At 49.4% G+C, this 14,736-nt stretch overlaps 1 protein-coding gene and 1 long non-coding RNA gene across 3 annotated transcripts in view; both read right to left on the bottom strand.

Annotated features, from left to right (window-relative positions):
* LOC115345474 overlaps positions 1–2,034 on the bottom strand; it is a 182,445-nt gene extending 180,411 nt beyond the window's left edge. For both annotated transcript variants that reach the window (XR_003924848.1, XR_003924849.1), the window contains exon 1: positions 1,875–2,034. This is a non-coding gene — a long non-coding RNA (uncharacterized LOC115345474). The remainder of the gene's footprint in view (positions 1–1,874) is intronic.
* A 7,424-nt stretch (positions 2,035–9,458) lies between these two features.
* On the bottom strand, positions 9,459–11,677 carry MAF (MAF bZIP transcription factor). Its single transcript, XM_030024240.2, is given in 2 exon segments — positions 9,459–10,117; positions 10,119–11,677. Coding segments are annotated over 2 exon segments (1,098 nt in total). The 5' UTR covers positions 10,775–11,677; the 3' UTR covers positions 9,459–9,675.
* Positions 11,678–14,736: the final 3,059 nt, after the last annotated feature.

The following is a 14,736-nucleotide window of genomic DNA, read 5'->3' as shown; positions in this document are numbered from 1 at the left end:
AAAACAAAAGTCCGCTGCACGTTTGGTGCCAGCTGAATGATCCCTCTCCCACATCCCACCCAAAGGTGGGACAGGCACACTGAAACGGTCCCGCATGCCACTGAAAGCAACGTTTCCTTTTTTTTTTGGTTTTCCTTTCCTTTTCTTTTTTTTTTTTTTCCCTGAGAAAGGGGATGGTACTTCCTTAAATGCAATACTTGGCACACGGCCCGGGATCTCTTAAAGCAAATGACTCCCGTAGACCTTTGGTGTCATTTTCCTCAAGATGACCTCTGCTTTCATGCCAGTCGGTGAATCCATCCTGTTATTAATGCATGGGGCCGAGCGGAATAGGTACTCAAGCCTCACACCTGAAGAGCATCCAGAAAGCGATGCGGTCAGCCTGCTTTTAGCAGTCTCAGCCTTTGCTGTGGCCATCCCTGCTCTAAAACCACAACCATTCAGCCACATCACAGGAGACTTGAAACAGGATGGCACCAACCCGCTTTCACCGGCAAGGCGCATTGATTCATTTAGCGGCTTTATTTAACTATCAGTTTATTAATAAGGAAAGAGTCAAAGAAAGTAAGACAGCGTGAAGGCAGCCAGAGACACTAAGCAGATTTATTAATTTAAGAAGGCTGATCACTTTCCTGCATTTTATCTGACAGAGTTGGTGCAAGAGAGTTATACTTCAATAAGTTTTCTACTCTATACTGTGCTATTTTAAAAGGATTTCACAATAAAGGAAGCTGAAAGACTGTGCACAGTCTGGAGATCGTATCTGGTGTGACATGAATATAGTATTTTAACCAGATTTAATCTTACAGTATTCCCTCCTCTACAATGACTTTGCAGGAGGAAACCCTACAGAAAGGAAAATCTGTTCATCCCACACCACAAAACACTGAATCGCATTGCAGGCTCCAGCAGCTCTTCCTACGTATTAAAATGCTTTCCTCGGGGAATTTGGAAGCAGTTAAGTTGCGGGGGGCGGGGGGGGGGGGGGGGCAGAGGAGAGAAAAAAAAATCCTAGGTTTTGTTCGGTTCACTTTAGGGCTCACTTTCATTGTCACTAATGTTTCACTGCAACAGCTCCAAGTGCTTGAGGGAGCAGGGGCTGTTTGCAGTGGAGAGCACCACAGCTTTAGAAGCTGATATCAACAAAAAAACCTGATTCTAGCCCCATCCCCTTTAGCATCATGGCAGCCCACTGCCAAGGCCTTGGCAAGAACTTTTGTCTCCAAATTGGAGAAGTGGGGTTCAGGCTGCAGGAAAGTGAATCTGCTCGCTTTCTTATAGAAAAGGGCCTTAAGCTTAATCGCATAAACATTCCGAGATACATCCACATAGACTTGGGAAACTCAGCCTCAGAAAGTCTCCGTACTTCAGATTCTTTAAAAGCCATGAAATGTAAATCCTGCCCCCCCCCTGCCCCATCTTGCTCCCTGCAGCGATCTCAGGGCCTGATCCAAAATGTCATTTAAAAAGCTCCCTTTGATTGCAGTGGGGTTTAGATTAGTCTCCATGTGAGCACAGGCAAAAAAGAAAAAGAAAGGAAAAAGAAAAGGAAGGAAAGGGAAAAAAATTAAGAACAAGAAAAGAAAAGAGAAAGGAAGAAAGATGAAAAGATGAAACAAGGAAGAAAAGAAAAAAGAAAAGAGAAAATAAGGGAAAAGAAAGGGAAAGAAAAGAGAAGAGATGGAAAGAGAAGAGAAGAAAGGGAAAGAGAAGAAAAGAAAAGAGAAGAAAGAAAAGAAGAAAAAAAAGAAAGAAAAGAAAAGAAAAGAAAAGAAAAGAAAAGAAAAGAAAAGAAAAGAAAAGAAAAGAAAAGAAAAGAAAAGAAAAAAGACGACTGTGAACCAAAAAGGAGGGGAAGTGCTCTGTGAACATACCTAGGGGACGGTCAGCCAGCTGAAGCCGCCTGGGTGACACACCGGAGCTAAGCTTTGGATGCCCGGACGGATCCTTTAGTTACGCACAGACTCCCCTTTTGTTCCAGGAATTCCATTTGGAAACAAACAAACAAGCGAGCAAACAACCAACCAAAGGATGCTGCCCTCGCCCTTCCCCGTCCCTCCCGGCTCCCTGCCCGCCCCCGCCCCGCACCTGCCTGCGGTGGGACCCCGGGGCTGGGGGCAGCCCCCCAACCCGTGTGCGTGGGAGCACCTCCACCCGCCCCGGGGGACGTGGGTGCCCGGAAAAGGCCGGGGCCACCCCCCGACGCGGCGGCCGAGCCGGCCTGGCGGGGGCGGTGCGCGGGGCAGCCCCCGGCCGGGCCCCGCCGCCCCCGGGGCCATCCGCCCCTCCGGGCTACCGAGGTAGCCCCGGACTGCCCGCCCAGCACCCCGCGGGTGCTGCTGGAGAGCTCGTCGGGGGAAGGGAGGGGGGTTTACACCGTTAGAGAGGGACCCCCTCCCCGGGCCGGGTTATTTTCAAGCTGCTGGAAGCAGGCGTTTAAGAAGCCGTGCCAGAATTCTCCCCCAGTGTGCTGCTCTCCCCGGGCCGAGGCAGGTGCCGGGAGGGCGGGGGGGAGGCAAATGGGTGTGCCCCCCGGTCCTGGGCACCCTGCTCTGCAGCCCTCGGGGACGAGCGAGTTTAACACCAAAACCCAAGGGATGAGGGGCAGGGAGATGCCAGAGCTCCCGCTGAAATAGGGTGTCGAGCCTTAACGCCTCCGTACGCAGTCATTGACATTTCTGCTTCAACGGGGGACAAGCTGCTGAGAACATTTTTCAGGACTGTGCTTCTTTATGAATTAACAATTGAGAGTGGCAACCAGGGACGCTCCGTTCCCTACCCCCGCTGGAAACTTGAAGACACTGCTTGATTTGTTGCTTGCTGGGTATTTTTTTTTCTGCGTGGCGCAGAAACACCACTTCCAGCAAACTTCTGCTCTGGCTTCGATTCCCTCCGTGCAAGGTGATTCATAGAGATGGATTAAAAAACAATAAAATAAAAAAAAAGCAAAGGAGACCACGTCACAAAGGCCACAGGGCTTCAAACCAAGCAAGGAGAGAGGCAGGGCAGTCTCCATCCCCGTAACTCACTGCACCACAACTACAGGCCTGCACGCTTCACTGCTGTCGGAAGTGGCTCGGGTTTAAAAGCTAGACTTCAGGAAAAAAAAAATTTGGGTACGGCAACAGTGGAAGAAAATGATCATTTCAGCGAGCAATAAGATACGAGCAGCTTGCATCGGGGGCACCGAGACGTTATCAAACCGTGCCGGGTCAATCTGATACGGTGGGAGATAGCCGGGGCTGGAGCCGGAGCCGCCTATCTGCCGCTACACCCGGCTACAGCCTCGCCGATCCCTGGCCTTTTGCTTTTCACTTGAAAAGTTAAGTCACATCCTGGACTATTTTTGCATCGTGTTGGCTTACAGCTCACAAATCTGAATGCACTGAGCCCTCAGAGAGTGACAAATGTTATTCTCGGTCCTCCCCCACAATTTCAGGCAGTCAAGAATTAGATGCAGCAGAGTGTACAGTATTTTAATCTATTGATTTGTAGCTGCTGTGCCCAAAAAATTCATTAGAGGGGCCTTAAAAGTGTGAAGTGGTTGAGTGCTCAGGTCCCTCCCAAAAAGATGAATTCTCTCGACAGCCGCTCACCTGTGCCACGTCCCGGGGTGTGCTACCTCGTGTTATTCATACCAAGACCTGCACTTAAAACAGGTATCTGAAGCATTTGACTACAGACGACTCGAGTGTGTGTGTGTGTGTGTACAAGCAGGATTGCTTTTTGTCCCGGCTGAGCAAACAAAATCTATCCCACTCTCCATAGCTACCCCTGGAACGCCCAAGCCTCATGGCAGCCGCTCACAACACAGCCATTCGGAAAGAGGGAGGGAAGAAAGTTTATCAAAAAATCTTAATTCCTAACATTGAAGTATGTAGGATTATTATTTTTTTTCCTGTGTGAAATTTTAAATTCAGCCATCTGAACAGGTGTCAGAAACAGTGGGTCCATTTAGCTCCTCTGATGATCGGAGTAATAAATATAGAGGATTTCCTTTCAATGCAGCACATGCTGAAATGACACCAATGTAGTTCTGGCATCTGAGCAGATAATTCTGATATATGCATCATTTCCTCCCTAAATCCAGGAAGCAGCTACACTCTCTATCTGATATTAGTATATTATGTCAAATAGAAATTGGTATTAAAATTATGAATGATTCTAGATCAAGAACTTCCTACACACTACGCAGAGGGAGGGGGAGGAAACAGCTGCGCAAAAGCTTTCGGAAGGGAAAGGAAAAAAAGAGCTGGCAAAGTTCATTTTTTAAACGAAAAATTTGCTGCCATGTTTCGCGTGGGGGTAGTTTTCAAGTGGCATTTTGATTCAGCGCAGGCGTTTTTGTTTTAAAAGGGTGAAGAAGACTTTCTAATAAATAGAAGCTCTCACCGCTCCGTTTGCAAACGGGCGCTTCTCGCACGGTGCCTGCCCAGCGGTGGTGAGAAATTGTTCAAGAAATAAATATGCACTGGTGCTACCGGGATATTTCCCTCCCTTCTCCCCTCTTTTTTTTTTAGGATGCAGTCCAGGATGACATTTCTCGAGCAGGGTAAAACGCTGCAGCACAAACACAAAAATACTCTTGGACCCTGCTCAGCAGAAGCCTGGAGGTCGGGCGGAGGGTTATGTTTCATTTTAGGGGGGCAAAATAAAAAAGGCTTAAGCGTAAGGTGGGATGGGGAGGGAGGAGAGGGCTGATCCACAGTGCACACCATTTCCCCAGCAAAGGGCCGCTCTCCGTGCACGTATCTCCCGGCACCGGTCACATGAAAGTTCTTTGTAATGTAGGTAATAAATGGGAAAGCACTGTAGGACTATGGGAGAAATAGGATGTTGTTAGCGATGGGCAGATTAAGACCACGCATGCCTTTTGACACACGATTGCCCGGCTCGGGCAGCGTTCCCCCTGCTTTAGCCGGAGAGGTACCTGCGGGAGAACGGCGGGATCCTGCTCCCCTTTGAAATCCCTGGGGATTGCACCTCCGAGCTCAATGGGAGCAGGATTGAGGCCACAGTCAAGCGAGGGGTGATTAATGAACGTAGGTTATTCAGAGCAGAGCGGTTCCAATTAGTCCTCAGCAAGCAGTCCTGCGGCAAAGGTGGGCGCTCCCCTGCAATGATTCATACAGAGAACCCCACTACTCCCTTTGCTTTAGTGAACATTAAAACGTTGCATCTATTTTTTTTTCTCCTTCAGCTGGGCAGTTGGTGTGTTTCAGGCTGAAATTCAAGTGCAGCCTGAGGAAGGCTGCATTTTTTTTTTATTTGCAAAGCAAGATTGCAATGTGTCATAACGATGCCAAATTGGGAGAGAGCCTTTTTTCCCTCTCAGGTTGGGTGTGTGATGGGAATTTTCCCTTTTGCACTCGGTCTATTTCTAGGAAGGATTTCTCTTATCGCTGTTCAAACAGGGTGGGTTTTTTTTTTTTTGCCTCCGAGAAAGAAGATACTTCAAGGAGGCAGCGGTGCTCCCCTCGCTCTGCGCTACTCGGTCGCTTCACACCACTCTTCAAATCCTAGCGCCAGCTCCTAACTTTGCCTGCAAGGAAACCCGGAGCGGCAGAGGGACGCGGGGATGCGGCTGGCCCAGAAGCGGGTCCGTGGGGCTGCGCGCTCCCCCGGGGGCTGCAGCGTCGCTTTGGGGGGGCTTTGCCGAGGAGAGGCCTCGCTCCTTCCCTTCCTTAGGGCAGGGCTCCTTTGGGAGCTCTCGGCGAGGGCAGCGGCAAAGCCTCTAAGCGACCCCCTGCAAAAAAACCCCGGGGCATCAGTAAAGGCTCGGCCGGGGAAGGCGAGGTGGGAGAAGAAGTAAAAAGCAGTCCTGTCTTTCCGAGCAGATAATTCTCTGCTCGGCCAATAGCAGCCAGTTTACCCACGGCTTACACATTAACCAGCAAATGGAACTCGAATTAACCAGAATCTGGAGCTTGAACCATTACTCAAACCCTGGTGCAACAGCAGGTCAGATGCCAAAGGGCAGGTTGGTGCCCCGGCACCGGGGAGGGGCGAGGCGCAGCATCGGCATCGGGAACCACGGCCACCAACGCCTGCCGTCACCCACGTCCCCTCAGAGGGACCTCAGCAGGAGCAGGTTGACCTCCGGCAGCGCCCAGCGCCCACTGACGCAGGTTCCCGTGGGTGCAGGCGCCCGCAGGGGGGCTCGGGGCCGCATCCTGACCTCGGCACACGGGGCAGGATGGGCTCCGAGACGTGGGCTGGTCCAGCCGGGCAGAGGAACGGCAACAGGTCCTCTCCTTTCAGTGCCACCAGCGCCCGGGAGGGATGACCTTACAGCTGGGAAGAAGTTGCACCAAGAGTGGTGGGGTGGGGGGGGGAATATAAAGGCAAAAAAAAAAAAAACGCTGGGTTTACGAGCCCGGGTCTGGAGATAAAACCCCCATCCTGGAGCGGCTGGAGCATCCTTCGGAGAGTCCTCCGCTTCTCCAATAACCTGGGCAGATAATCCCGTTCAAGGAGCGGGAGAGGGCTCTGCAAACGGATGCTGGAGGTTCTCCGGCAAGGTGGCTTTAAACAAACTGGGCGGAGGGTTTGAGGAGCCTTTCAAAGTCGAAACGCCCTTTGACATGGAGAACTGAAGTGAAGAGGGGCTCGGAGACCTGAACGCTTCTAGCACGTTAACCTTTGGATTGACTGTTTAGGACAAATAACTCTCAAAAGTTGGAGGAAGTCCTTTGAATTTTTTTTTCTCTGCTCCTCAGTTCTCTCTGGGCTTTCTAAGGCCTGTAGCAAAAAAAAAAATAAAAAAAAAAACCCAACAAAAAAAAAAACCCCACCAAAAAACCCACCATGGGGCAAACAAAAGAAGAAGGGGAGGGGGAAAGCAAAGCGAAGAAAAAAAAAGGAGGCAGTATGGACCCAAATGGCAAGAAATCTTTCGATCTAGCATTAAGTGGCTTTGTGACGAGCCAAGCCTGATGCGGTGTCATCTCTTACTAGAGACAGGCATGCTTTGCTGGGATCAGATGATAAGAGGATGTGAAGTCTTCCCTTTCACTTCACTCCATCATAAAACAATCAAAATATAGGGCCGTATCATGTCATCAGGTTTTTAAGCAGACCTCCCCTTTGAGGTCTCCTAAAACCTGGTGGGATGATCTGAGTCACTGAAACTGAGCTCAGTGCAATACTGAGAAGACAGAAGCAGCACCTGAAAGCTCACGTTTTTCATCTACCTGAAAGATAACTTGATTTCTAGCGGGCGACAATTTTCCATTTTACAGGAAGCTATCCTTTCCCTTCTCCCCTCCTGAATATTATTGAGTCCAGCTCTTGTATCAGCATCACCCCTTCGCCAGGCAGTACACTGAAGTACTTGCTCTCGGAGTTATTGAACTTTGAACTACAGACTAAGAAACTGAGTACGGAATCAAAAAAATGCAGTTTATTATTGTAGATTATTCTCTCTTTTGATATAACCATAGAGTCGAAAATGAAAGAAAAGCACATAGGAACATCACACGTGGTTAGTTAGTAACTCAAGATATAAAACAATTTTGCACAGCAAAATATGTAAAAGAAAAAGTAACTGACAAGATTTTTTTATATTTATTGTGGTAAGATTTACTTTCCATTTTTTTTTTAAAAGACAGGATATCAGTCCCTGAAAATAAAATTTACTGATTATTGCCTTTAAAACTGTGGAATTTTTGAAGTTACAGAAAATCCAGTTCTGCACCACAATACAACTGTAAAAAAATCTGCATCATTTTAAAACTGTGCAGTAATGCCATCTTTATAACTGCATAAATTGTATTAGCGTTCTAAACAGGTTCGTAATTTTTTTTTGTTGTTTTTGTATTATATGCTTGCAGGTTATATCTTAGTGCAATTCAGTCCCAAATACTTCAATTTTGGAAAAAAAAAAAAAAAAAAAAAAAAAACCAACCAAAAAACCAACCCATACATTTTGAATGTAAAATACCCCTATAGATATAAACAGGGGTGCCTCCCCCTTTTAATACTTTGGTTTTCAAATACAGTCAGTGGTATAGCAAGGACTACATATACCCAACTTATATTTAAGTTGCAAGCACATGCTGCATAAACTACTTTTTAAAACAGTCCCGTTGCAAATTCTACCCCCCTTTACATCACGACAGTAAACAATTTAGTGCATCAATCTTTAAAAAAAATCTACATCTAAACAGACCTAACTCTTTCGAATTTATCTATAACATTCCTTTATCTGTAGCATACATTTTAACTGGGCTAACAGATGACAGAAACTAGAATTAAATTATATACTAGGAACCCAGAGCATTCCACATTTGACAATGACCAAATGCAAAAGGAAAAAAAAAAAAATGGGGCAGATCACTTAAAATTAATTTTTAGACTGTTTTAGGCAACAGCATGGTTTCAATGTCCCCCCCGAGTGGGATGTGAATTTTGTTTTTGAACATCTTTCCAAAGTTCTTTTTGTGTGTTTTTTTTTTATATTTTTTTTTTGCCACATTAGGTTATCAAAATCCATTCTGGCGGGTTTTTTGAGAGGGAATGCTTCAGTGCATTTAAAAGGAAGTCTGAAGTTTTGAGTAACTCAAAGCAGTTTTAGAGCAGATGCAAACTTTAATGGGGAGGAAGAGGAGGAGGAGGAAGATCAAAGGTTGCACTTTTTTGCTTTCAACCCAAAAAAGTGATGAGGCAATAAAACAAAAGGATGAATGCCATGCCATAATAGTCTCCAAAAGTCCATTTCCAAGCAAAAGAAAAAAAAAAAAAATAATTATACCATACATGACCAGCATGCAGGGTTTTTTATTAATATAATGTCTCTTTTTCATAGTCTTTCGAAACAGTTATAGTTCATTGTTGCTAAGACAAAATAGCAAGCGTAATGCATGAGATGAGTATGGGATTCTAATGGCAGACTAAAGTCTCACGTTTGGCAGATTAAGGCCAAAACTCACATGAACACACCGAAGGTTGATGCAGGCTTGATTTTGGCAGGTTGATCTAGGCATATCTCTAGTTTTGCACAACAACGCTAAAAACTGATGGAACTCAGCAAGCTGGAGTCTAAAAATTTCACATTGTTTTTGTATTTTTTTGTTTTTGTTTTGTGTTTTTTTGTATTTTTTTTTAATTTTATTTTTCTTTTTGCAAAGCTCAAATCTCATATGAAGAACTCAGGATGGCAAAAAAAAAAAATCTGACTTTTTGGACACAGCAAGCTCAAAAGAAAAAAAAACCTCATGAACTTAAAAATATATATATATATAATGTGGATGGCAGGTTTCAAAGAAGAGCAAGCTTCATATGAAGAACTGAGTTGGTGGCGAGTTGGATCTTTTAAATTTAAAAAAAAAAAAACAAAAACAAAACCACAACAGCAAGCCCCCACAAAAATAAAAAAATAATAATAATAATAATAATAAACAGAAAAGAAACTCATGTAGAACTTTAGGTTGGCCAACACGGAGCCAGCCCACCTTAAAAAGAAAAAAAAAGGAAAAGGGGAAAAAAAAAAAAACCCAAACAAAAAACCACCAACAAAAACCAACCCCAAAAGCCAACTTTGTTTTAAAATTGTTTTGAGTTTTTGCTCTTTAAAAAACGCAATAGAAGGTGGCAAGGCGGGTTGTCGCTCTAGCAAAGCCCCCAACAACAACTCACACGGAGAACTTTTAGTTAAGGTGGCAAGGCTGTGGGAACTCACATGAAAAACTCTGGAGAGGAAGGGTTGTCGCTGCTGGATCCGTTTTCTCTGAAGCCATTGCTGACCAGCTTCTCGTACTTTTCCTTGTAGGCGTCCCTCTCCCGGACCAGCCTGGAGATCTCCTGCTTTAGGTGCTCCACTTGCTGCAGCAGCTGGTTCTTCTCCGACTCCAGGACGTGCCGCTGCTGGACCCTCTTGAAGCGGCAGGACTGGGCATAGCCCCTGTTTTTGAGGGTCCTCCTCTTCTGCTTCAGCCGGATCACCTCTTCCTTGCTGACGCCCCGCAGCTGCCGGTTCAGCTCCCGCACCGACATGGTCACCAGCTGCTCGTCGGAGAAGCGGTCGTCGAAGTGGAGCCCGCCGCCGCCGCCGCCGCCGCCGCCGCCGCCGTGGTGCGGGTGGTGCAGCCCCCCGGCGCCTCCGCCGCCCGCCGCCGCCGCCGCCGCCGCCGCCGCCGCCGGAGCCGGCGGCCGAGGAGGCGGAGGAGGGCGGCGCGCTGCCCGGCGCCGCGGCGTGGGGGTGCCCGCCGCCGCCGCCGCCGTGGTGCGGGTGGTGGTGGTGGTGGTGGTAGTGGGGCGCGCCGCCCTGCGCCGCCGCCGCGGCGATCACCGCCGACACCACGGCGGCCGCCGAGCCCATCTCCTCGGCCGGCACGGAGCCGCCGGCGCCGGCGGCCGCGGCCAGCTGCTGCCCTCTAGCATAGCCATCGAAGGCGCCGGGCAGCGGGTGGTGGCTGCTGTTGATGAGCGCCTCCACCGCGTCCTCGGGGCTGAAGCCCAGCGCCTCCGGGTTGAGCTGCTGCGGGTAGCCCGTCATCCAGTAGTAGTCTTCCAGGTGGGTCTTCTGGTCGGTGCCGGAGCCGGGGCTGGGCGCCGAGAAGCTGGGGGACGGGGGCACGGAGCTGCAGGGCGTGCTCATCGGGGTGGAAGAGAGCGATCCCCCGGCGATCAAGCGGCCGCACTGGCTGATAATGCGGTCGGTCTCCACCGGCTCCTTTTTCACTTCAAACTTCATCAGATCGAAGTCATTAACATATTCCATGGCCAGGGGACTGGTGGGCAGGTCGGAGCCGCTCATTGCCAGTTCTGATGCCATCCTTTTGCTGCTGACAGTCCTCCAGAAAGGGTGCGCTCCGGGAGCGAGGGGACTGCTCTGAGTTGCCACCGGGTGAGCCAGCTTGATTTTTGGCGAGCTCCGCTCCGCTCCGCTCTCTCCTGCCTCTGCCTCTCGCCACGGCCCCTCGCAGCCTGCGCTCCGCTCCGCTCCCGCTCCGCGTTATCCCTTGCAGAGTCTCCGCTGCCGCTGATGCATCAGAGCGAGGGGCTCTCGCTATTCGCCTTTTGCATAAAGGGTTGGTTGCTCGGTTTTTTTTTTTTTTTTTTTTTTTTTCCTCTCCTTTCCTCCTCTCTCCCTCCCTTCTCTCTCTCGCTTTTGCAGCTCGCGAACTGCAGCTGGAAGTGGTAGCTGGTGGTGTTGCGAGGAAATTTGTTGTTGTTGTTGTTGTTGTTGGGTTGGGTTGTTATTTTTAACACTTCATGGTGCCTTTCCTCTGGGCTTTCTCATGCAAAGTGCAGAGCGAGAAGAGAGGTTCATCGGGGAAGGGAGGAGGGAAAAGAGAGCGAAGACAAAAAAAAAAAAAAATCAAAAAAAAAAAATCAAAGGCGATATCGCAACCAGAAGACTACTACTAATAATAGTTTAAAAAAAAAAAAAGAGAGAGAGAGAGAGGAAAAAAAAAAACTCGACCCCAAAGCTACAGCGAGAAGATGAAAAATATTTTAAAGGTTTCATCCAGCAGGAGAGTTTAAAAGCATTGCTGAGTTTTATAGCGCTCCTGACGTCAAATGGGAAATTGACTCGGCGGCCGGACCAATGGGCTGCCGCCATCCCAGCCCTCATTAGCATAATAGTATAGAAACAAGGAAACTTTTCGGAGCTGTCAATCAGGGCCCCATCAGCTGACTGTCAGCTGGGGAGCGCCTTAACCCCTTCCTGCCCGCCGCCGCACTCACCGGCCAAGCGGGTGCGGGACGGGGCCCGCTCCTCCTCCCGCTCCCGCTCCGCCGTCGCACCGGGACGGCCCCGGCCGCCGCGCTCCCCGCGGCCGTGAGCGCCTTCGGGCGAGCGCCCTGCCCCGGGGCGGGGTGCCCGGGAGCTGCCTCCGCCCGCCCGGGCGGTGCGGGCACCTGAGGGCGCGGAGGAGCTCCCTCCGGCCGGGGAGGAAGAGGAGGAGGAGGAGGAGGAGGAGGGAGGGGGGAAGAGCCGGCCGGCCGGCCGCGGGGACCCGGCAGCGTAACGCGGGGCTCCGCCGTGCCGGGCGCGGATACCTGCCCCCGGGCCGGCCTTCCCCCCCCCCCCCCCCCCCCCCCCCCGGGCCGGTACCGGCTCCCTCTCGCTCCGCTCCGCTCCCCCGCAGCGCCCCCGGCATTTCTCTCTCGGTTTTTTTACGGGGACGGGGCATCGGTTTCCTCCATCACCCCCCCCCCCCCCCCCCCCCCCCCAAAAAAGAGGGGCGAAAGCCCTGCAAGTTTCCAAACCCCGCGCCCGCCCCCGCCGCACTCGGCCTGCTGGCCCGGACTAATTAATTGAATACATTTCGAACTAATTGTATTTACTTTAGCCTTCCCCCCCCCCGCCTTCCCTCGACTCCCGCCCTCCGGGAGGGGGCCGGGGCCGGGGCGGCCGTGGCAGCGGCGAGCGGGCTGGACGCGGAGCGGCGGATCGGCTCGGTTTAAACCTCGACAGCGCCATCTCTCGTCGAAAGGTCAGTGCCGAGGCGGGCCCCGGCCGGTGCGGAGCCGAGGGAGCCGGGCCGGGCACCCCCCCCCCGCCTCGACGGGGCGGTGGCGGTCCCTGCCCCGGTCCCGCTCCCTGCCCCCGTCCCGGTCCCGGTCCCCCGCCGCGGGCCGGGGAAACCCGCAGCCCGCGGGGCTGCCAGGCTCGATTTTCCGAGCGGGCTTTATGGGAATATCGATAGAATTAAAGTTACTTGTAATTCCGTGATAAATGAGATGTCTCGAGTAAGTAAGATTAAGTGCGGTGCTATAAAGTTGTTTATCTGAAAAGTAATTCTCAGAAACCTGACTTCTGACACTTGGTCATATATTAAACCAGCTTCTTGAACATTGTACTTCAAATCCTCCCTTCTCCCCTTGCCCGGTCCCTTCCCCCTCGGAGTTTGCTATTTATAACTGCGCGCAGGGTATTACTCGGTAGGTGCGGGCAAGCCTCTGGGTAATTTTTCACCGACTGTGAAAATCATCATTTGCGATAGCCAAAGAATCTCTGCTGAGGAAATAGTACTTGGCTAGTGGATTTACGAATGGATAACATCTTCTGACTATGCCATTATCAGTACGAGTGCCAGTACTAACATCTGAAAGTCATACAGCATGTACTGTTCCTGGCAGCTAAAAACGGTAGGGCATACTGCAAATTTAGGAAGATAGCTACAGCTAGAAATGATCATAGAGGCAATTCTCTAAAGCTAAAAAAACGCTACCGACGTCGCTAACAAAATTAAAATACGCTTCTGCACGCTCCCGAAACACACCCGCACACACACACAGCCGTGGACATCTGCTAGCTTTATCTTACGGACTGCGATTCATGACAAAGTTAGTGCAACTTAACTGCTCGGGCTGGCTTTCCTATTTCTTCACGTCGTTGGAATCAACAAAACTTCCAGGCTCGCAGCATAAATCCCCCCAGGACAGCCCAATTCCCTGTATTTGTTTTTTCCCTGAGCAAGATGAATGTGGTACTGTATGTCATTTAACATGCTCACCTATGAGAGACATAAAATGTGGGCTAATATTTTTAAATGAAAAGGTTATTGCTTTTCAGAATGTACAATTGTAGTATTTCACTTGCCCACTTGATAGATGGCTGTGGAAACGTGGCTCCAGCCCCATAAAATAGTTTGTTTGGACGTGAGGATTCAAAGTGCTACATTTGCAAACGAGTAAATTTCCTGAGTAAACTCTGAACTCCAGACAAAGAGTATGAAATTGCGTGAGCTAATGGGGACCGTCTCTTAATTGATACCAATGTAAGCAAGTGCTGCAAATTAATTGGAGCTCTGACCTACCAGAACAGCCGGTAAAATTATTAGTTGTACGATATTGTTCTTGTGTGATTGTTACACAGAACTGCTGCACCAAAATGTCTCTGCTGTTCAGCGCAGCAGAGAAAAAAAAGATTATTAGCAATTTTTGGATAACCTTCAGAAGCAACATTCTCCTCCCTACGCTATATAACTCTCATTTTAGTAGTATTTTTCTTTATTATTTGGCTATTCACAATGGGTGTCTAAACATTTACAGTCCTCTATTAACAGTGTTTCTTCCATAACAATCACACACTTTCATTTCAATTAGAGCTATTCAGCCTTCAGTTTTTCCACAATTATCGCAGGCCAATTCCCCCAGACTGCTCCCTTTTCCCAGCACTGTTTGTAACAATCCTGCCCTGAGCCAGGCAGAGGGAAAACTCCAGCGTCCCCCTCGTAGCCTCTCGCTCCCGTTTGTTTTCGAGCATCTCTGTTCGACGACATAACGTGGAGCCTTGCTCGCTCCCGCTTTGCTGCTGACCTGGTTCACGAGCCTTCAAACTAACGTATATTTATCGTGGGAGAGTTTTCTGACAGATCGCGCAGGGGGACGTGAAACATTAACTCCAAATACGCTCGGATCGCCCCGCACTGGGACGAGCGCGCCAGCAGCGTATGCGAGACCTTCCATCGCTGAAGTGTGTGTGTGCCTGTGTGTGTATCTAACGCAGAAGACTTAGCAGAAGCGAACGTGCAGGTTATGAGTTATATGGACTCGGAGTGTAATTTGTTATTACTTAAACACGTATCAAGACCAACACATTAAGTACAGTTACTGCTCCTTTTGTTTATCTAGCGTCTTATTTTATGGTGCAGAACTAAACAGTGTCCGCTGAATTTAACTATGAAACCAGCCAAATTGATTTCAGAAAGACTTCTTCAGAGTAACAGAGTGATAAGGCATAAACTGCTCCTAGGTGCAGTGCTAGATAAATCCTTTTAACAG

This window comes from Aquila chrysaetos, chromosome 9, assembly GCF_900496995.4.
Source record: "Aquila chrysaetos chrysaetos chromosome 9, bAquChr1.4, whole genome shotgun sequence".
Taxonomy (NCBI): Eukaryota; Metazoa; Chordata; class Aves; order Accipitriformes; family Accipitridae; genus Aquila; species Aquila chrysaetos.
This window is presented reverse-complemented; position numbering and strand designations above follow the sequence as displayed.